This window comes from Cetorhinus maximus, chromosome 2 (genome assembly GCF_964194155.1).
Source record: "Cetorhinus maximus chromosome 2, sCetMax3.hap1.1, whole genome shotgun sequence".
NCBI classification, from domain to species: domain Eukaryota; kingdom Metazoa; phylum Chordata; class Chondrichthyes; order Lamniformes; family Cetorhinidae; genus Cetorhinus; species Cetorhinus maximus.
Window position 1 is genome coordinate 110373451 of NC_135880.1, and position 23660 is coordinate 110397110.

At 39.5% G+C, this 23660-nt stretch overlaps 1 protein-coding gene across 2 annotated transcripts in view; it reads right to left on the reverse strand.

The window, feature by feature from the left end:
• ptch1 (patched 1) overlaps positions 1-23660 on the reverse strand; it is an 88773-nt gene that overhangs the window by 15995 nt on the left and 49118 nt on the right. For both annotated transcript variants that reach the window (XM_078568396.1, XM_078568406.1), the window contains exons 13-19: positions 20359-20477; positions 18964-19369; positions 15860-16172; positions 10017-10159; positions 8350-8533; positions 4157-4437; positions 1709-1846 (exon numbers count right to left, since the gene is read on the reverse strand). In XM_078568396.1, coding sequence (XP_078424522.1) covers positions 1709-1846; positions 4157-4437; positions 8350-8533; positions 10017-10159; positions 15860-16172; positions 18964-19369; positions 20359-20477 — 1584 coding nt within the window. The remainder of the gene's footprint in view (positions 1-1708; positions 1847-4156; positions 4438-8349; positions 8534-10016; positions 10160-15859; positions 16173-18963; positions 19370-20358; positions 20478-23660) is intronic.

Sequence of the window (23660 nt, forward strand, 5' to 3'; positions counted from 1 at the left end):
AATTAATAAGGTGGTGGTATTGGATAGGCTGCCTGTACTTAAAGTGGATAAGGCACCAGGACCGGATGAGATGCATTCAAAGATACTGAGGAATGTGGGTGTGGGAATTGTGGAGGCACTGGCCATAATTTTTCAGTCTTCCTTAGACTCAGGGACGGTGCCAGAAGACTGGAGAATTGCAAACATTACACCCTTGTTCAAAAAAGGTGAAAAGATAAGCTCGGCAGCTACAGTCAGTTTGACTTTGGTAGTGGGGAAACTTCTAGAAACAATAATCTGGGAAAAAATGAATAGTCACATGGACAAATGCAGGCTAATTAAAGAAAGCCAGCAAGGAAAATTGTGTTTAATTAACTTGCTGGAGTTTTTTGAAGAGGTACCAAAGAGGGTTGATGAGGGCAATGCTGTTGATGTGGTGTACATGGACACTGACTTTGATACAGTGCCACACAACAGACTTGTGAGCAAAGTTATAGCTCATAGAATAAAAGGGACAGTAACAACATGTATATTAAATTGGCTGAGTGACAGGAAATAGTTAATGGATGTTTTTCGGGCTGCAGGAAGGTTTGTACTGGAGTTCCCCAGGGGTCAGTGTCGGAACTGTTGCCTTTCTTGATATACATTAATGACCTAGACCTTGGTCTGCAGGGCATAATTTCAAAGTTTGCAAATGATATGAAACTTGAAAACATTGTGAAATGTGAGGAGGGTAGTGTAGAACTACAAAAGGACATAGACAGACTGGTGAAATAGGCGGACAGGTGGAAGATGAAGTTCATTGTGAAGAAATGTGAAGTGATTCATTTTGGTAGGGCGAACATTGAGAGACAATATAAAATAAAGGATACGATTCTAATGAGGGTGCAAAAGCAGAGGGACCTGGGTGTATATATGCATAAGTCATTGAAGGTGGCAGGATAAGTTGAGAAAGCAGTCAATAAACCATACAGTATCCTAGGTTTTATTAATAGGGCCATATAGTACAAGAACAAGGAGGTTATGTTGAACCTGTACAAGATATTAGTTCAGCCTCAGCTGGAGTGTTGCATCCAGTTCTGGATGCCCCGCAGCTGGAGTATTGTGTCCAGTTCTGGGCATCGCACTTTAGGAAGGATGTGAAGGCATTAGCGAGAATGCAGAAAACATTCACAAGAATAGTCCCAGGGATGAGGAACTTTAGGTAGTAAGATAGATTGGGGAAATTAGGCCTATTTTCGGTGGGGAAAAGAAGGCTGAGAGGAGATTTGATTGATGAAGGTATTCAAAATCATGAGGGGTCTGGACAAAGTACATAAGGAGAACCTGTTCCCACTCGTGAAAGGATCAAGAATGAGAGGCCACAGATTTAAAGTAATTGGCAAAAGAAGCATAAGCGATATGAGAAAAAAAAACTTATTCATGCAGTGACTGATTAAGGTCTGGAATGCACTGCCTAAGAGTGTGGTGGAGGATCGAAACATTTAAAAAGGAATTAGGCTATTTCCTGAAAAAGTTACGGGGAGAAGGCGGGAGAATGGCACTAAGTGAATTGCTTCTTCAGAGAGCTGGTGCAGACATGATGGGCCAAATGACCTCCTTTTGCACTGTAACAATTCTGTGATTCTAGCCCCGTGGTTTTTCTCAGAAAGGGGTGTAAGGAAGTTGTGTGCACATCTTGCATTACGCTTCGACGAAAGGAAAAGTGAATGAAGGTCATTTTACATACCAGAGCAACATGAACGGTGAATTCCACCCCTATTCCGACAGAGGCAATGAGGATCACTACAGGAACTGCACTCAGTTTTATCCCGATGAGGCCCATCATGCCAAAAAGTTCCACAGTCATCAGTGCTAGGACCAATACCTAAATGGGGTTAATAAAAACCATCACTAATTATGTCAAGATAAATTAACTTGCTATGGTGGAGTAAAAAAAAACTAATTTTGTATAGGGTCTATCTTCTTATAACAATGAAAACACACACAGATTAATTTCTAGGTTCTCCAAAAGGTGAATTTGAAAGAAGTAATTTTAAAGTGTTCCAGGAAGAGACAGAGGGCAGCAATAACACAATTTTTCTATTAGTTAAAACTTATTGCTTTGTGCTGATGGAATTCTCCACATGAATCAGCTAGACACCCCTTCACATTGTAAACACTAATTACAGTGTTCCACAGCAAGCATTAGTAAATATTTCAAAATTAGGTTTCACTCTCATTCGACAACAACCTGTATTTATATCATACCCTCAATCCATGGCACCTTATTGAAATGTAATCAAATAAAAACTGACACTTAGCTAAAGAGGAGATTAGGAGGGGTGACTAAGAGATTGGTCAGAGGTAGATTTTAAGGAAAGTCTTCAAGGAATAAAGAGAGGTAGAGAGGCTGAGGGGTTTAAGGAGGGAAATCCCAAGCTTAGGGCCTAGACAATTGAAAGCACAGATGTGAACGATGAGGTGAAGGCAGTGGGGTATTCATAAGATGGAGTTCTCAGAAGGTTGGGCCTGGAGGAAGTTAGCATGAGAAGATTTGTACACAAGGATGATCATTTTAAATTTCGGCCATTAATGGATCAGAAGCCAATGTGGGTCAATGAGTATAAGGATAGTGGGTGGATGGGATGGTGTGGGTTTGGATACAGGCAGTAGAGCTTCGGATGGGCTGATGTTTATGGAAGGTGGAAGATGGAAGGTCAGCCAGGAGAGCATTGAAATGGTTCAGTCTGGAGTTTATTAAAGTACGGATAAGGGTCAGCATGAAATGGGATCAGGGAGGGGCAGAAATTAGAATGTCAAAGAGGTGGAAGTATATAGTCTTTCTGATGGAGGGGATATAGAGTCTGAGGTTCAGCTCCCGGTCAAATAGGAGACCAAGGTTGAGAATCTGGTGTCACCAGCAAACATGCAGAAACTGATGTCTACGGATAATGTAACCGAGGAGCAGCAAGTAGATGAGGAACAGAATGGGACTAAGGATGGATCCTTAGGGCACTTCAGGCGTAACAAGATAGGGCCGGGAAGAAGATGAAGGTGATTCTCTGCCTAAGATTAGACAGGTAGGTGGGACCAGGGAAGAGCAGCTCCACTCAGCTGCAGAGAGGAGGAGAGGATTTGGAGGATGATGCTCAGGTCAACCATGTCAAATCTGCAGAAAGGTCAAGAAGGCTGAGAAGTGATAGTGCACCATGGTCACAGTCACAGAGAATACCATTTGTGATTCTGATTAGAGTCATTTCAGTGCTGTGGTAGGAGCAGAAAACTGTTTGCAAAGGTTCAGAAAGAAAGCTGGATTATTCCAAATAGTTTTGCAGGAATCCTAAATAAGTGAAGATGAATCTGAGGTAGGCCAAAAGCCTCTAAAGATTAAATGCCATGATCAGCTGATGAGTGTCAGATTACGGAGGCCTCTCTGTTTCTTAGAGAAAACACAGAAGGATTGGTCTGGTTGCAATTTAAATTAAACAATTAAATTTGAGGCAAAGTCATGACATTTTTCTCATCTAGCAGTAAAACTTTTTAAAAATGCTAGTAGCACTAACTGATAAGGTTTACAAAGAGTCTAAATGTTGTTCTGCAATGGAACACAGAAACCAAAAGCAAAATATTATTTTTCGGGCCCTGACCAAGCAATCTATGTGAAAAGAATCTTTGTCTGGTGTGAAAGGTTTTAAGCGTTAATGAAATTTGAAGTAATATCCTAATTCCACTTGAACACTCCATCCAACAAAACACATCGCAGACTAAACATTTCTCTTCATAAAACATGTTTACTTACACAAAGTTTGCAATTCGGTCTCAGTTAATTGGTTCACATCTGGTATTATTTTGAACAACTTCTAATGTTTTGTGCAATTTTACTCTTATTCTGAAATTAGTCAAAGCAAGGGCAACAGTATCTTGCATGATTTTTGTAACAAACAGGGCAAGTTATCTAAAGCAATAAATACTTTTCTTCCCTTCAAGTTCTTACAAAACTTGAAACTAACTTTTAGGACTTTTCCCCAATGTTTAAATTTTCACTGTCGTCATCTTTCCATGCCGAATAAACATTTCATGAATGATGTCACAGGCATACCCCACCAGAGGCCCAGACATAAACAAAACCTTCCCGACTAAAGAAAGAGCTATACCAAAAGGAATTCAGCAGCAACAAAGCTCCTTGTAAACTTACAATGATCCCAGCCGTCCATGGGTTCAGGAGGAAAAGAGCACACACCAGAAAAGTGCAAGCCAAGACCACGCTGATGGCTAGCAGCAGCCAATGTCGGAGCCCAACATATTGTTCCCAAAAAAGAAATGGATATCCGTTTGGATAACTGGAAAGTCCTTGGTTAGTAAAGTTATTGCAGATGTTTCTGACTTTCTCAATAGCCTCCACAAAATCTGAAGTCTCACGCAGTCCATTGAGGTAGAAAGGAAACTGGACGTATTCAATGGGCTCAGCTGCTGGAACTAAACATAAAGAAAACCAGTTTATTTTAAAAACTACTATCTTTCATTTCATGCACACATTATATATTTGGAAATTATTCCATGAATAGATTTAGTCTGTAATGGTATATCAGAATTACTGAATAGATAGAAGTTTCTTAAACCTACAATGATACAACTGTCCTAATGGTTCAGGCCAGAAAGGTCCAGGTTCAATCATTGGCCTGTGCTGAGTTTGCAGGGCTGCTGCAATTAGAAGCAAAGCTCCTGCGAAGGAGAAGGTGAAAAAACAACGACAAATAGCTCCTGATCATCACCCATTTACTCCTGACAGAAGTGCCTAAATGGACGCTCAACATAGAATTAGGCATGGCTATGATGGCTGACATACTGGACAGCCTGTAGGACTCACTGTAAAAAGCTTACACATAAATAATGATCATTTTGAAGGAATCAACACTTCCAGGAGGGGAGGGGAAATAAATAGTCAGAATGGGGGTGAAATTGAACTTTGGGGGATGCGCTAATAGATAAGATTCGATTAGGAAGGGGAAATTGGGCGGGGTGTAACATGGGCCCTGAAAATGAAAATTTCACCCTCAATGGGTGAAATTTAATGGCAGTTAAACCAGCCGCAATCCCACCATGGCCATTTTTGGGAGGCGCAATGGGATTAAATCCTGATTGGGGACTTACCTTCCCATCTTCAGGCTTCCTGGCTCGTGTGAGGGGAATTTCCTGGCAGAAACCCTAGTGAGGTGGGAATATCCCATCCCCAAAACAGCCAGCCAATCAGGGGCTGGCAGCTCTCCAGTACCAGCAGTGCTACCAGGAGCAGTGGCCACTGCCAGTACTGCAGCATGGCCTCAGCAGACAGAATTGGCAATGGAGCCCCAAAAATAAGGTGAGTAGGGTGGTTTGCTGTGACCAGACAGGGAGGGCCTAGTATGTAGTGAGGTGGGGGAGGGGGGGGGCGGGAGGTGGTGGTTAGTGAAGGAGTGGGGTTAATTTGTAGGCCAGAGAGGGATCTTACTCAGGGTCACTCTGTTCCTGCTGGCGGATGTCTCTTTCAGTAATGGTGTCTGGCAAGGAGGGAGCCCCCACCAACCTAGGCCTATCTGCTAGGACATTCCTGATGGCAGGCCCGTGTGGCATGGCCATTGCCAGTTAAACACCAGCGGCAGTGGGATCAGACCCTTAAGTAGCCACTTAAGGGCCTCAGTTGGCCTCTGGGCAGGAAGGCCATCCTTGGGATTTCCCATATGGACTAAATCAGAGGGAGGTGGAAAGGTGGCGAGATTGCCAACCTGTACCTTTCCGTCTGACCACATGCCTCTGAACCTGCCTCCAGGGGCAACATTGAATTCCACCAAATATTTCCTTTTTAATCAGTGGTATTGTGCTAAATATAACAACTTTTATTTTTCTATTTAATACAATACTAAAACTATAGATGGCAAATTTCTCATTTAATGAAAATATCTGTGTAGTCCCAAAAATCTGAAAAATTGATAAATATTGATTGTCTGCCAATTGGAATTGAAGTTTAATATAAAAAGCATTATGTTGCAATATTTCTCCACTCCCCTCCCACCCAAGAACTATAATATATTGAACAACTAGCTAAGCATACTGTAAGGAAACCAGTTTCTTGCCAGTAAAACCACTCATTTTATCCCTATCCAAATTAATTTTCCATGTCAATAGCCTAAATTAGTTAGAAATCAATTCAACAAAGACCTATATAACAAGCACAATATTCTGTAACTTATCTACAGAACGACTATTTGAATCCATATTAGACATTTACATCTGGGTGGCCTCAGCGGCATTAAAGCTAAAGAAAATCGAGACCTAATTAACTAGTGAAACTAAATGTGATCATACAATATGACAATGGAGCCTTTGTTTAAAATCAAAATCTAAGATCTCTACATCTGTAGGACCAACTGTATTTTTCAACGAGTGCCTTTCCTTTCTTTTAAATGCAAGACCTTACCAAAAAAAATCCCAACAAAACCAGCATTTAGTTTTTGCTGCTGTGTGTTCCAAACCCTGCAGGGTCATTCAACTGACTTGCTAAACATGATTTGCCCTATTATAATCTCAAATATAAATTTTCATTAAGACAAGACTTGGCTGGCTGCCACCAGGCTCCAGGGTTTGGAATACAGTGAAGCTTCATTATCCAATCACATTTTCAGCAGCCCACTGCACAGACCAATAACCTCAACTAACAGGCAGTCACATAACTGAATCCTGAATGGAAATTAAATCAATCCAAGTTCCCTCCTTGAGACATAAAGGACCCCCTCCTGGCCAATACTCCACAGAATTGTGATGAAGCACAGGTGTACAACAACCCACATACTGGTATCATATCATTGACTAATGGGTATGGAAAACCCTTTACAGTTTGTGAAGAAAGTAAAATATGCTCTTTTTCTACAGGAAATAAAATGAATTCTAGAAAAAATACACATGTAACATTTTGCCTCACTTAACCTTTAGCTTTCTTTCTGTATTAGGGAGAGGGGTTATATAGAATTTCAGTTTTTAAAAAAATGCTTAGATAGTAATACCAGAATTGTTCCTGTAATACTGTAACTGTATATTCATTTTAAGTAATCCAAGTGTAATAGATGTAATACTGCATTTAGTATAATAGTTGGTTAGAATATAAAGTGTTTAAAAATGTACTGTACTTGAAAAAAGTTGTTTTTTTATATCAATTTCCATACCATGTCTTATTCCAATTTACAATATGAATTTCAGCAAGGCTTACAAATTACTCTAACTAAATGCACACATTTTTTGAAAGAAATAACTGGTGTGACTGATGCAATGCTAGAAACTCATTAATAAATCTGCAGTCTAATATAATTTACAATCAATGATTTTATTTTTAAAAAAACTAATTTCCACTGGTAAGACCCTAATTTTCCAGATTGGAAGGTTTTTAAAATGAGTTTTGGTCCATTTCCCACCATTAAAACAAGAATTCTCCCAGATCTCAAGGGTCTTCAGCAGGTCACGTGAGTGACATTACACATGTTCTGTGCATATACATCAAGTAGCATGTGGAATGGTACCAATAGCACAATGTCGTAAGTAAAATCATGTTGGGTGTGAAATGGCTGCTAATCTGATGCCGTCAGTTTCCTGCATGGTAGGTTAGGTTAAAATTACTCTTTTGATCCTCAAGAATACTGGAAACTTTAGATATGTCAAGAGGAAAATAATTTACCAAGTGGGTAATCCAAGCAGTTTATTGTTTTGCTGCCAACTGCTGATCCATGGAATTGAGAATGTTGCAACTGCTATTAATTTGGTTTTGATTAAATATAGAATAAAATGTTTCACTGTACCGGAACCTACAGTGCAGAATTATAGGGGGCCTGAGACATTGATATGATTGGAGCTACATATCTGCCTTCATGAAATCCCATTTTAAATGTTCCAAAGCACGAAAAATAGAACTGCTTCATTCAACCCTTATAGAGTACAGGACAAATTAAGATACTATAGAGTAACATGATGAGGTACAATTGTGTGGAGTGTATGATAAGCTACGACTGTCTATCGCACATAACAAGGCAAGTCTGTATCGCATACAGCACATGATAAATTGAGATTGTATAAGGAAAATGATAAGGTCGGCTTATATAAAATACTTGACAACATAGAAGTGATGCTCAAAACAAAAGCTGATTTTTACTGATTTTCTCCAGATATATCCTAGTTTTTTAACTCTGATTTTCCCAGTTATTTTAATTTGGTTTTTGACGCTAAAAATAAAATTCAAAAGCCCACCACTTTTTAAAATTTTCAATAGGAACTGACTTTAAAGACCATTAATTACAACCATGCCAGTGAAAGTACTTAAGATTAAGAAATTAGGTAAAACAGTTAAAGGAAGAAGGGTCGACTTACTTCTGAGCGCAGTTTCTGGCCTGTCATCCGCCTTGTCATGCACCCATTCTGGAGGGTGTGGCCGGATGTTGGCTTGAGAGGCAGCATAGGCCACAGGATCATTACTGACCCAGGCAGTCAGGTAGATGTAAAAAGCATTTGGGTTGATGATTCCATCAGCATTCACTAGGCGCTGTTTAGTCAACTGTAACAAGATGAAAAATTACTTAGAACACAAGGATTTTTTTTCTTTTTCTTTCATCAATGTGCCTCAAATGCCACAGGGCAAAAAAGAAACAACTCATATGAACGTAATGCTTAAGGAAAGCAATCTTGCCTTCACACTTCACACAGGGAATGAATCTCAACAACTTTTACTTCAATTTGAAGCTACAAAACACATCACATACACTTCACTTTGTAGCAAATCCTCCCTAAGAGTTGAAGTATCTATAGAAACAATATGAAAGTTAGAATAACAATAAAAAAGAGAAAGAAAAAAATTGGCAAGAGTCCCTGTGCACGTCTGTGCGCAGTTAACCTCTGTTGTTAACACTGAAGGAAATGCCACCCAGCAAATGGAGGAGAGCTATAAAAATAAAACAACATCTGTACAAATTTTGCTAGCACTTGCTTCTCCTGACCTGTGTATATTCGGAAAATGCACCACGCCAAGAAACAGACAGAAGCGAGATCCTGCCTGGGTCACCGGGGGGGCAATCATCTTTTGAGTATTCATCTTGGACTAAAAACAGCATGCCCTATAGTGTCAAAAAGAATTGTCTACTGCTGCCAATTTTTGCACTTTTTGGAGGTGGCGGGGGAGGGCTGGAAGGCTGAACGTTAAATGAAATATATGGAAAATACGTATTTCTTTGCTTTTAAGTACACTGGCCAAGCTCCCATTTCAGGTCTTTTTTGAATGAAACACAACTGTGACAGGAGTACAAAAAAGATTTGATTCGCAGGCTCTGGATTCAATTAATCCACAGGATACTCAGCAACTGTATGTCTTCAGCTGTATCTGGAATCAAACAGTGCAGCTAGCAACCCCTGTGGGCATGGCACACTTTTCTCCCTCCCAGGCACAGGAAATTACATCAGAAGTTACAGTCCAACACTTGGTCCCACAAGCTACACCTAGTAAAGAATGAACTACTGTATTTAAAGCTTACCAGAGTAAATACTCATTCAGGGTAACTCTACATCAGTGTTTTGTGACTTATTTCTTTCAGTGTTAACGGGTATGCTGTAGTCTGCAGTAAACCAACATGTTTTACACCACATAATAACTTTAAACAATGTACTCTGTAAAACTGTCATCTTGAATATGACGGGGAAGGTAGAGAAAAAGCAGAACTACTCTCAGCACATTATTGATGGGATTCTGCCAAAAAAAGGAAAAAAAAAGACAAATGGCTTGAACGAGACCTAATTGCTTTTTCAGTGCTCAGTACCATTTCCACTGAGACTTCACATTTGTAATGAAGGCAGACAATAAAAAATTGTAATTCTGTAACCTTGTGTGCAGAAGCCATGTGGAGAAATAATGTATTGCTACAAGAGGGGCCACTAAAACGTTTGAGGAATTTTGGGTTCACACTCAGCAACTCAAAAGACAAAAGAAATCGAGCTATTTTCTCACTCATCAACAAAACAGGCGTTGATATCTTAAAAAATACCCTTACCTGACTTAAGTCAGTTGGTCTATGCCTATTGCCAGTCTGAATTAGCAACTTGTAGGCCAGAACACCATCATCAGACCCATTTTTGTAACTGCTGTGAGTAATTTTCCCAGCCTGCCATTCCCTGTCAAAAGTGTCTTGTAGACCTAATTAGACAAGAGTTGAAACATTTTGTAAATAATAAATTGCCTGGAATGCCAAAGCATTTGTTAACTTCTATACACTATTTAAATTTGAGCACTGGCTTTACAGAATAATCGGCACGTCACAAAAAATGGAAAATGTATGAAAGCGCGCAACAACATTTTGTAAAATTGCCTTCTTTCTGCATTTGCAAATGGATTTGAGTTTTTGTGAGTAGGAAAGTTTATTGAGTTTAAAAGTTAAAAGAAATACACCACATCGAGTCTTTTGGGTTGCAAAAGGTCACAAGATTTGATTTTTGATGAAAATGCCCATTTGTATATGTTAGCATGCCCACCTGAAACGGTTGGGTGAGCTGCTTGTCCATTTACAGGCTCACCTGAAATTTGCACTAACAGGGCCTTGTGAGTCAACAGGGCAGCTGGGCTGGCTTTCCCCACCACCCCCAAATCCCTGATTTGAATTGCTGGCTGCTTGTTTTTTAGGCAAGAAATTGACAGCTGGCAATTGAAAATTGCCCTCACAGCATCCCAAGGCTAAAAAGGGGAAGGCTGATCAGGATCCCTGTTTCTGACCCCTATTCAGCAGACAGTGCTCTAAATTGCATTTGCACAGATTCAAAATTACTGAACAGCTTGGGCTCAACAGTGATGCCCCTCATGGTTGAATAATTTGAGGGTTCACTGTTTGGACTCATGCATGAAAATTGACCAATTGCACATGGCATTAGAGGGTCACTGTTGCCCTTGGAACTGTAGCCACCATGGATCACTTTGTGAAGGAGATGAAAATGTTGATTACTGTAGCATTATTACATGTGTATATCAGATCTCTGGTAAGAACAAGTATATTTAGAAAAGACAATTGTAGATTTTATGGGGATGGGCAACCTAGAAAAGAAATTCCAGTAGAATTACAGAATCATTGGCAGAAAATGTATTTAAGAGACACTTGATATTAGGTAGTGCAAATTGGTACACAGCAAGTTAGTTTGGCCACCTGCTGTGCTCACACTGAGGCGTCTCAAGTTTATGACTGGGATCCTGCATATAGTGAGCTTGCTATCTCAGTTGGAATTTTTTGAAATAAATGAAGAATAATAGTAAGTTGTTCCTTCTTCCCAAAAGAGCACTGAAGAGTCAATGCATGTCACAAAGCACCCGGTGGAGGGAGGGAGTGGGAGGAGGAGCGGGTATGGGGAAGGGGGAAGCTGCCTCAGCCATCAAATATGCCATTCCCTTAGGTCAGGGGTAGGTGTTGGCAGGGAGTTAAATCTTAGCACATTTGAAGAAAAATGACAAAGTAACAGATTAAGAAAAAAAAAGTGAAATTGATACAGAATCACATCACGACAACAACTTGCATTTAAAAGTAATGTAAGAAATTTCGCAAGGTGCCCACAAATAGGACTAAGCAAAATGGATGCTGAGCCAAAAAAACAGACAGGCTGGTGAGGATGACTAAAAGCTTACTTAAGATGGATTTTGACAGGCTTTACAAAGAGACAGAGAGAGAGAAGAAAAGACATACACAGATTGGTGGAGAAATTTAGGGAAATTGTCATTCTTAGTAACTACTTAGTCTAAAACCCTGGGGTCTTAAATTTTGCTATGTAAATTATAACATTCAAATGCTTATATATTCTAATGAAATTCCTACACTGATATTTCATTAGAGGTGTTAATCTGTTGCTTTTAGGAAGTTAATACCTCTCTTAAAATAGCAAGAACAGAATTGCACATAGTCAAATAACACTAAAATTCTCACAATGCAATTGCAAGACCATTGATACCAAAGCATGCCCCAAAAGTTTAAAGGCTGAAAATTTAGAAGCTAAAGATTTGATTTTAACCCAGCCCACCTGGCAGAATTGTTGCCCAATGTGTTCCCACCATCATTCCACCCCTGCCCCCACCATTTTAACTTGACTGAAATTAGGCACGAGAAAGGGGCCTAATTTAAATTGCGATGTTTCATTACAATAATGTCATTGGGCACGCTTGCCATTTTAACTGTACACCGATGAAGAACTGCACAATTTTGAACCCGTCAGTGAAAGCTGGTTGCAGGTACCATCCTGGAAATATGAGGCACAGGTAAATTTTATTTTCCTTTTTAAAAGTTCCTTGTGAACAAATAGGAGCAGAGGTACTCCTCCTGGCCCTACAAGGACGCTCTGGGCCTCCCCTGCCCCAGTTATGAGACCCCCCTTGACCTGTCTTATCCCTCTTCCTCACTTTGTTTGGTAGGGACCACACCAATGTGTCCCTAGCAGTGACCCGACTATCCTGAAACCCCACCGCCATTTGACTCTCCACTCCCACCCATTAACTTTGATGCTATTCCCGCTGTGTTTGGGCAGGAGTCAGTCTCTGGGCCTCACACACCAGCAAGATGGATGGTTCACCACCTGCTTCAGTCTCCACACCCCTGAATCTGCACCAGGTTAAAATTGATCCTTAAGTATCTTTAAGCTCCCTCCTTCTTTGAAGATGCATGTTATAATAAAACCCTGAATGTGAAGCCTGTAACTATGTATAGTATGCACGGTATAGCCATGGCAACCTTTTCCAATAGCAAAATTACACAACCAAATTCCACGGAACAGACTGGAGGAAAAAGTGTTCAGTACAGAGAGAAAACAGTATGAACACACAAGTTAAAAAGTAAAAGGAACTCAGCCGTTCCTTGAGCACAGCATGAGTTAGCACTGTGTCCTCAATTCATTCCATCTGTTTGACTTGGGCAGCACTTACAAGTCGTGAGATCTGTTGCCAGCACATGTAAAGATCACAGCCAACACCTATTCATTCTCAACTGCGATTTTCCTTTGTACCCTTTTAAAAAAGCATGGAAGATCACTAGCTGTTCCAAGCAGGTAATTTGGATCAGATTTGGAACAGGAAGCCACAACCCTGTACAACGAGCCTCTGTGTGAGCAGATGACAAACCGCATACCCCGACTTTTAGACCCACCTCACAGCTGCACTGAAGCTGTAATCAAAACCATCATTACAGATCTGATAGGTTAACTACAGCTGTAAGGAGATAAGGCTAAAGAAGCCAGGCACAAATGCCATTGCCTAAGGGCTGAGCTTGCTTATTCCAGTTTGAAAAAAAACTCCCACGTAGACCTGCAGACGTCAACTTAAAACAAACTGGTTTGAAACAATGGCAGCAGCTTCAAAAACACACAGAGCACACCTGCCAAACTTGATGCACATTCCCAGACCTGGCTCGGAATGAAGAGGAACCAATTTGTAAATACCACCTAGGTGATTTCAAAGCACTCCACTCGGTGTGGCCTTGGCTTGCACACATGTTTTCAAAGCTTAGCTTCCCTAAATAATAATCATTCAACTGGATTATCTACTAACCCATCAACACAAACGCTCACCACTGCAGTAATGAACTTTATAACTGACCAATAAAATACAATTTACAGAAATTAAAAATGAACTATGTGCACAGACATTTTTGTTTTATATTAGAATAGAGCACACAAGAGACAAAATGTTTCCAAATTTTAGTGTGAAATACAATAGAAAAGACTCAAAATAGTTTGTGCTGTCCACCTCAGTTCATAAATTCATAAAGGTAACATTCCCCCCTTCCTCCAGTCACTAAAAAAAAACTTTTACTACAAGTCACTCCTCATTGCACTTTTGATATCTACCCAATTCTGCTGTTTTGCTTTGGGATCAGACTCTGCTATGCTCTGTTGGCAGGATTTCCTGATCTAGCAAAACCATCATGATACAGAATTCCTGCCAGAAGCCATAGAAGAGTCCGAAGCTGGAGCAACGCAGTAGCATCAGATAGGAGCCAGAAGTGGCAGCGAGAGGTGAATCAGAGAATGGATCAGAATGTTTTGGAGATATGAATGGGAACAAAAATATCATGGTGGTGTTGAAGGCAAACAAAAAGAACAGGTCTGAAACATTTCAATGGCCTTAATCATAACAGCTGAGCTTGACCCACAGGCACTCATACACCCTGGCTGCCTATTACCCTTCATAAATTAGGGGCGCTGAGGCTAACTAGGAACCCAGTGTTGCAAATGGTTTTCTTTATAGTGGTTCCTGTAGTTTGTTACCTAGAATTCATTATTCAGCATGCAACATGCAAATATCTACAATATGTCAAAATTACACTCAGTAATTTCCACTTTACCAAAAACTAGTGAACAAGCAAATCAACAACTTTGTTTGCCCCCTCCAAAAACTCCTAATACACTAGAAAACAAATTACATGACACTGTACTGTCCACTTGCCTACATGATGATTCTTGAAACTTACACTTCTTGGTATTAGTGCATACATCACTAATGTTCTCTGACTTTTCCTCTTACCCTCTTCCAGTGGGATAAACAATTTCTCTATATCACTCTTCCTTTTGGATGTCTGCATTTCATTTCTTCTATGGTAATTATTTAATTGATGAAACACTTTTAGTTTCATCATACCTTACCATGTACAATTTAGGAGGCAATATAAAATCTTCAATCCAAATGAAAGATAGCCCTAGGGCCAAATTCCTTGCGATAAAACTTGATAATTCTCCCCAGTTATCAGTTACTCCATTAGATACATTTAAAACATAAGATATTATCAGCATAGCTAGGTATAGGTCATTTATAAGGAAAGAGTGAAGTACATTATAACTAAAACCCTCAAAAATCTACAGCTAGGCTTCCAGCATAAGTCCAGTGGAAATTAAGCAAGAATCAAATGAAGTGGGTCCCAATCTAGCACTAAACGATCTGGAGGAACTGGCAAGGATGAAGCATCTACCTAAATTGAATCAAGCCAGGGAGGAGAAGGGGTCAGGGATTATGAATGTCATGTGTTATGCCTCAAAAGTACCCAGCATGTGGCTGGCAGAAGTAGAACTGGTCAGACAACCATCCTGCACTGCACTCCTCCCCACTCCTCCCGCTACGTCCCCACAGAAAAAAATTACAGAAGGGGCCATAAGGAGGATAATTACATGTTGTTTCTGGGAGAGATGTGGGTCCGACACACCTCGGCTCAGCCACTTCTAATGGACTTTCCAGAATGTTTCCAGTAGAGGATACCCTAGAAGTGCTTCTCTTGGCACAGAGAACTACTACTGCAAGGCAAATCAGGATACCTATCCCCACCCTACAAACTCTGGCAAACTCGACAGTGGAATTCCTAGGTGCGAGCATCTCAGCACTTATACCACGATATGCCAATCTCTTGCAGATTTTCGATACCCAATATTTTCCAAAAGATTTTGATCAAGGTTCTAAATTACAGATCACGGCCGATCTTTCTGTTCTTGAAAAGGCCTTTGTTATGATTTTACCAAATATAAATGGGTATTGTTGACAAATTGTTATTTTTCCATTTGAACTTCAAGAAATTCCATAACATTATGCACCAACAGCAACTTGCATTTACAAAGCACTTTTAACATGATAAAACATCCCAAAGTGTTTCACAGAAGCATAGACAGACAAATAAAATACAATGTATAAAATTCAGTTCGGTGTTGCTGTTCAGTATTGAAGAATAGCTAATAAACACACTCTTGCAGAGGTGTGCCGTTTGCAGCTATGTAATTCTATTGGTGCTTTTTTCAAAATCGAGACAATATCTAGTGTGTGTATAATGTTTTAATTCATAAATCCTCATCTTATAATTTAAAAATAAGAGGAAAGGATTGCTGTTCTTACCTTGTAGCCAGTCATGAAAATAGTGCAGCCACATATTTGGAAGTTTCCCATTATCTTCCAACAAAATGAATTTCACATTTCTGAAGCTTTTGTGGAGGTAATACAGCAGGTGTTGAGCATTGGGATAGTCTGTTTCTTGTTTAGTTACAATGTACATATTGTAGAAAGAGAAGTATTTAAACTGTGCTGCGATGAAGTCATATTCTCGGGTATCACGAGGTACAATGTCAGTAAGATCCAGTCCATCTTTGACTGTTGTAGTTCCATAGAGACTGATCCCAAGTAAACCCAAAAAAAGCAATGTGACCACAATCTGTGACATAAAAAAAAGTCAGGTTTAGAACTCAACAAAATTCACAGGCTCAAACATGGAGGGAACTGGGCAAGATTAGTCAAGAAAACACTTAGGGCTGAATTTTCCCCACGTTGGGTGGGGGGGGGGGTTGATGGGCGGGTGTGTAACGGCTCGCTTCCAATCGGCGCCCCCGATTGGGGGTGCGCCGCCATTTCACGTGGGCGGGCCAATTAAGGCCCGCCCAGCGTGATGTCCGCACGGAAGTGTTATGCGCTCCCTGTGCGGGGGTGGGGGGTGGAATCCCAAATTCTAGAGTGCTGCCTCAGGGAAATCGGCTCTAAATGTGAAAAAGACAAAAATAGAAAAATAAAATTTCCCTTAAGTTGGAACATGTCCATAATTTTCACAAAACCTTTATTTAAATTTTAAAGCCTGCATGAAACCTCATCCCGCCCATGGATGAGGTTTCATGTTTTTTCTAGTTCCTGCCGGGGCTCCTGGCCTGCCCGCCAACCTTAAGGTTGGACGGGCAGGTCCTTTAATTACTTAATTGACCCTGTCAATGGCCTCAATTGGCCATTGACAGGTTGGTGGGCGCGCAGCTGATTATGCTGCGCTCCCGCCTTCCTGAAAATTTAAATGGCGCGTGGTGACGCCAGGAGTTACCCCCAACGTCACTGCGCATCATTTTATGCATTGGCGAGCAGGCCTTGCCCCCGCTCGCCGATGGTAAAATTCTGCCCTTAATGATAGCCCAAGCAAACAATCTAATCATGGATAACTTAGCAACAGTGTTAATTTTTAAGAAATCTAACAAGTGACGTTGGCTGATGATGGTGACCAGAGATAATTTTATTATTTTACTGTAGTTACCTACAGTAAATATCTTTATGCCAGATATTAAATATTAAAACTTTGCGCTTTGCAATCTGAGGAATGACTTGGCGGAGTGAATTGTCCAACCTATCATTCTAATGAGAATTAGGCAGGCCCTGCAACTGCAAAGGCAAGGTATTGAAATATATCTATGTACATTTGTTGGTTGATCATGTAAAGTGTCTGAAGAACTGTAGCTGGTTCTATTTCTCCAAAGGCAATAGACAAATCTTGGTGATAAGCAACGGCTGAGATGTTTTCTGCAAACAATAGATTTAGTTTCCTTAATTATAATTGGATCGGGCATTTCAGAGATTGATTGTGTATCGGGAATGAAAGGCAGATCTTCTATAGAGACTGAGTAAATTATTCAGATCAAACAAGGTGACAGGTTGTGGAAAAAGGGGAAGGGTTGAATCAGGAGATAGGTATGGGCCAAGTGATGATGTTGGAGGAAAGGAATGAAAATGGAAGTGGCAAGTGGAAAAGGAAAAGAGGAAAGAATGAGTAGTGGAGAGGGGAATAGATGGGGAAGGGCATTTATAAATGGCTGTACTAAAATGTTTTAACTAAAGCCGTGATATTTTTGCCTGTCACATTTTTATGTTCACTTTCATTGGTTGCTCAAAATAATTAAAGCTACAATTAACTCCCTTTCAGTAAGGTATAAATTAGAGTTTAATGCAAGGAAAGCCACAATACTCTAAGAACACTAACGCTATCATGATAGGTCTTTTAATATTGTGAAGGCCAATCATAGCACAATCTAAAGGTGTAATTGTTACTGCATATACACAATGTATCTTTTAAACTGAATTTTGCTATATAAATTGCCCAATGTAGGAGTTTTTCAATACATTTGGAAATTAAACATTGTGACCCACACAGCATTTTCAAAATATATACCTGTATATATTTATATATATATATATATATATATATATATCTTTGGCAGCCACCTATCTCATGAGATGATGGTTTGCACCTTGGTGGTCAACTATGTTAAGCATCTCCTGTAGTGGCTCAGAGCCCAACTCTGGCATGACAGTCTCTGCCACATTTTCTGCAAAGAAAGACAGTGGCCTGAGAAGGTGCATGCAGGATTTGTTGGCTTCATGTTTTCTCTGGGCCCTCTTCCCAGCCAGCTGAGCTTTCTGTTTCTCCTCATCTCTTCCAATGCCCATATAGGAAATGAGGGAGGTCACTTGGTCTATCACGCCTGCACTGGCCCATTCCCCTGCCCTTTATCCATGCTGTGCTAAGCTTTGATTTTTCAAATATTCATTCTTTTCCTTTTTCAAAAGCCATTTTGGATTCTGCTTCAACTATTGTTTCTGTTAGGGCATTTCATGTCCCAACATCGTTGTGTACAAAAAACTCCTAACCTACCCCTTTATTCTTTTGGTAATGATGTTAAATTTATACATATCAGATTAGTGATCCAAGAACCATATGCATTATCTACTTGCTCTCCCAATAAAGATTTGTGTAACTGACCCCCTATATCTTTGCTTTACTCTTCAAAGTGTTACTGTTTACACATATCTCCCCAACCCCGCACTCCTGTCAAAATGTACACCTTACATTTCACAGTATTAAATTTAATCTGATATCTCTCTATCTAATTTCTTAGTTTGTCTATGTCTTCTTGAAATTTCTTACAGTATTGTTTACAATTAAACCTGGTCCTGTTTTTTGTATTGTCTGTAAGATCTGTCATTATTCCACCAAAGCAGTTGCAGAGCCTACCTAATTTTGATTAGAATGAGGTTGGACGATTCACTCCGCCAAGTTGCTGCCCAGGTTGCAAAGTTCAAAATTATCCCCCATATCTACCCAGAAGGTTGAATGCAAATATCTTGTCATGACATTGCTTTAAATATTATTTCAGGTAACAATAAACAAGGTAAAGCAGTTTGATTCTAGTGCTCACCTTCGTTGTTGGCTTTAGCAACAGTGGTGCATAATGCTTCTCGGCAAAAGAAGAGAGAGTCCATTTAGTGCAGGGTGGATCTACACAGTTACTATTGGGGTCTGTAAACTGGGAGAGAAGATCCCGTGTTGAACTAGCAGTCTCTGGGCTCTGAGAGCTAAGTGAATCCTGCGTGGTTGGGGTGACTGGCTGAACAGATATCTCAGAGCGAGGCTCAGCAGTTGTATAATATGCCTGGGTGTGAGGATTGTATTCTGTGCGCAACTGGACAGTAGACTGCATGGTAATTTGGGTCTCGTGGGTAAAATTTTGATTGATGTAAGGTGGCGGTGGTTGGCAAGGATGGTTGTCATTGGTATCTCGATATGCTTGTGACTCAATCTGAATCACTCGGTTGGCACAAGGACTGAAAGAAAAAGAAGAAACATTTGCGTGAAGCAGTGCAAAATTGACACTCACTTTAATCCTCTGAGTTGCTCATTGTTGCATCTCATCATTTAAATCTTTCATTCTGCATGAGATCCAAAAGATCAACAAATGTGTAAACAAGTCAGACTTTTCCATATGTATCAGAAACTCTTCTGTTCTGACATGAAACTCACTAAAGTGGTCACTGTGGGCTGAGATGAGAATGAAAATAATCCAGTTGGAAAAAACAATACACAGAACCAAGAAAAAATCTCCATAATTTGGCTCCTTTTCTTATCTGCAGACCAGCAACATTCCCCTTATAGGCCAATAACAATGTGAGAAGCATGCAGTAATATACCATCCCATCAGCATTATTGCAACAGGAAGTCTTAGAGGTGCTTACACCTAAAAACCAATACCACTCGCCAAAACTAGACCCTGGGCCATCTGTAATCTCGTACCTGAGGATTTACCACCCATTACTCTGTATCTGCCCACAATGCACAGTATACACTATGTATGTCTATCTGTTGTAACAAAGACTGACTGCAGACTAAAATCTTAGCTATTACTCTAAATTTCTGATAGCATTACTGATTCTTTTCTTCAGTGTCAACAAGAAATCCTATTAGCTTTCCAGATCAATATTATTTAACAAGTGTTTTGTAAAATGGGATGACAACTTTAAGCATTTAAATATGAATGGAATTAATCAGTTCTACTAAAATCCATGGGAAAATCTGTAATTCTCTTCTACAGACCATAACTTTCTGATTTATCTGTTACTTTTTCAGGGGCCAAGAGAGTTTATTGCTCTTCAAACAATTCTGCTTCTAGTAAATTATCCAGTCAAAAAGAGCCATAAAACTCATTCTTATCCCACTTCTCAAGAAAAGCAGTGCCGCAAAGCTGTGGGGTCTTTTATTCACATACCACAGAACCTTTAGGAGATGTACAAAAGTCAGCTTTTCAGTTGGCCCATACCTAGTAAAACAGCAGAGGATGTCGAGTCTCCTATCTTCCCTGCGGTAGAGGTCCATGCTGAGAATAGCAGGGAAGATGAGTAGAACCATAGCAAAGTTAAATACCACAACAACAGCAGCCTGGAAACGAAAATAAAAGACAGTCCATTTGAGAAAACAGAGACAAAGTAGACCGCGTGGACACATTGCTGAAAATATCTGGACACACACACGTAACTTATATTAAGTAATCATAGCACGGAAATTTTTAACATTTGCCTTTTATAATTTAAGGAACAAAGGTTTACTCTAGGGGGAGGGGATTAATTCCCACAACTACTTAACATAAATTAATGAATAACCAATGTTAAATCACAGCCCTTTTAAAAAGATTTTTAACTTTTTCACAAAAGTACTTGTTATTTTATAAGTAAAATACAATTGTCAATTTTCTAAAAAAGATTCTTACTAAAAAATCTCCATTTTCTTTATTTTTCAGAAGGGTGAAATATCAACTTTGTTTTGCCATGTATTGCTCACACATTTAGTGTGCTTCACCTAGATCAATATACCCCTAGCCGTTTGTAACTTATATGGCATTTATCAAAAAGAACAAAGACTGGGATCAACATTCCATGTAGTAATGTGCATTGCACCACAACTAAACAATGGGGACAGCAGTGAAAGGTTAGCACTGGTGAAAACAGCAACACTGGCTCTAAAAATCGGTGATAGATATTTTTTCTTAGCTTGTTGTATAGATTGCCTAAAATAAATCTCAGAATCATGTTTATAGTCCTGCATTTTTGTGGCTTAAATAAGTATAAAAACTATGTTTAGAAAGGGAAAGGTACATATCAAATGTTAATTATAACTCCAGCAAAATTCTTGAATTTTAGGGTTACTTATTGAATTTTGAAACAATTATATTTTGCAGTGATAATTCAAAAAAAAGAGTAAAAGCCTTCAAAAATGTTTTCTGAATGAACATACCAACTCTGAAACTGAGTGGAGTTAAGCTTTAAGGACTAAGCAGATCGATATATGTGTGGTTTCAAGCAAAGAATTTATTCTTTTTTTTACAAATCAAATAAATCATACAATTCAACATGCATCATCAATAGTTCATAGCGAAACTGGTTACTTCATGCTAAGGTTAAAGAGAATGAAAGCCTGTGCATGAGGTACACAAAGAGAAGCCAGCATGACTGGTTGGTAGGGGCCCAGTCCAAGGTACATGCTGTATCTGCCATTCCTGGGAGACCACCCAGAGAGAATGAGTGTAATGCATAGCCAGAGGTGATGAGCAGATGATGAGGCCTGTCATCCACAGTTCCCACCTTACTTCTGCTTGCTTGCAACTCTGCTAGATCCTCCCTTTGTTGTTCCTTTCAATACCCAGTTCTAAACTGCTGCAAAAGCTTTTCTTCAGAGTGCAAGGCAGGGGTCTACAAAGGTTAAAGAATTGGGGAAGGGGGGCTACGTAGGCCATTCACTGCACTTACACAATCTGCCAGAACTGTGCCAAGGGTTTTTTTTCTCCTCTTCAATACACTGTAATATGTTTTCCAATGAAACCTATTCATACTACATAAATAAATGTGCATAGATGTATTTAAAAGTACTTCATCCAGTCTTCTTTGCAGGTCTGTGCAAGTTTCACAAAATTACCAACTTAGATCTGATTACCTTAATATGTTTGTCAACTGCGACACCGAAAGCTGATCAAATTTAGATTTGTTACTCGACCAACAATTCAGAAGGAGAAAACTATGCCAAACATTCCAAGCAAAATAACAGGAAGAAAGGAAAGAAGAAACCGTTGACATGCAAGACTGAAAGCAGGCTGCATTTGCAAGAGCTAATCAGGAAACCATTCATTCTCCCTCAGCGGCTGGATTGCTTTACAGATATCGGGCCTCAAAAGACGTGGATACTTTGATAATTATCTCACACTGTCTTAAGGAAAAGGTCAAAGTCAACTCCCTCTTTGAATACATAAATCAATTGGAATTATTTTTTTAGTTAAAAAAAGTCAAACCAAGCTGAAAAAAAGAGAGCTCGCTTTCTGTTTTAAATTGCATTCGATGCTAAACTTCTGCTTTGTAAGCCAATCAAACTGATTTGAACAGGTGCTTTGGGAACTCAAACTTATATCACCAAGGGAGTTGGAAGAGTAAGAATTTGCTTCTGCATTTTCTACTTTGATATCCACTTTAAGTAGTTTAGAAAATACACAGTTGTCCAAACGTTTTCTCACCCTCTCCATTTAGAATCAACTATTGCAGTAACCACATTGTCACTCCTAGCTTCAAAGTGCTGTCTTTCTGGCAGTATCCAGCCGCTGAAATTATTATCTCAGGTATCAAGAAAAATTACAACCCTTCGCTTCCGCTGGGGAGGTTACAGGTCAAGCAGCATGAAAAATGAGTGGAGACACAGGTTACGAAAAGTAAAATTACTCTTCTGAAATAGTACAGTTTATCTGCACTGCAGAGGTTAGTTGACCTCATAAATTGTCTCCATGTTAAGCTGAAGCAATTATGTCTCCAGTCAGCAATATTGTAAAGGAATACGATCTGCCTTGATTTTATGAATATCAGCCAGCCTGCAGGACTTATCTTTTGATGCTTTTGGAAAAATGCTACTCAAAACAAAAAAAAACTTACTTGTTATCACATGCGGGTTGCACACACATTTAGAATGTGGGTTTTTAATTAGGATCAATGCTAATTAATTGAGCTCCTTGACTGGACTTGATCCAGGATGTTTTATTAGCAGTGGATTATTTTAGAAAAATAATTCTTTTGCAGATTTGTGGAGCAGGAATTTCACTTTAGTGACTGGAAAAATACTACTAGATTATAATTTAAACAGCAGAACTAATTTTAACCTACCTATGTAGCAATAAAAGTGAGTGCAGCCTTATATACATACAGCCACAAAGTATTAAATGATTTCACAAGGAATTTCACTTCCAGTGTTTATAGTTCTGGCAAGCAAGGCACCATTATAAATACCGTTAAATACTGGCCACCTTCAAACTGCAAAGGATTTACCACAGTTTCATGACAATTGTAGAAATGCACCAGGAGTACTTTTCTCCAACAGCAAGGCTACCACAGTAAGCTGCTGAGTAAAGGCACCTCTGACATTCTCCCTAGTGACAGCTTATAGACAATGGTGTGTATATTTCTTCAATCACCTATTAAAAGATAACTAATGGTCCTCATCTTACTACAATAACATTATTGATAAAACAGTAAGACTCACTGAATTGTATGCATGTTGTTGTTTTATTAAATCACTATGCATTTATTTACA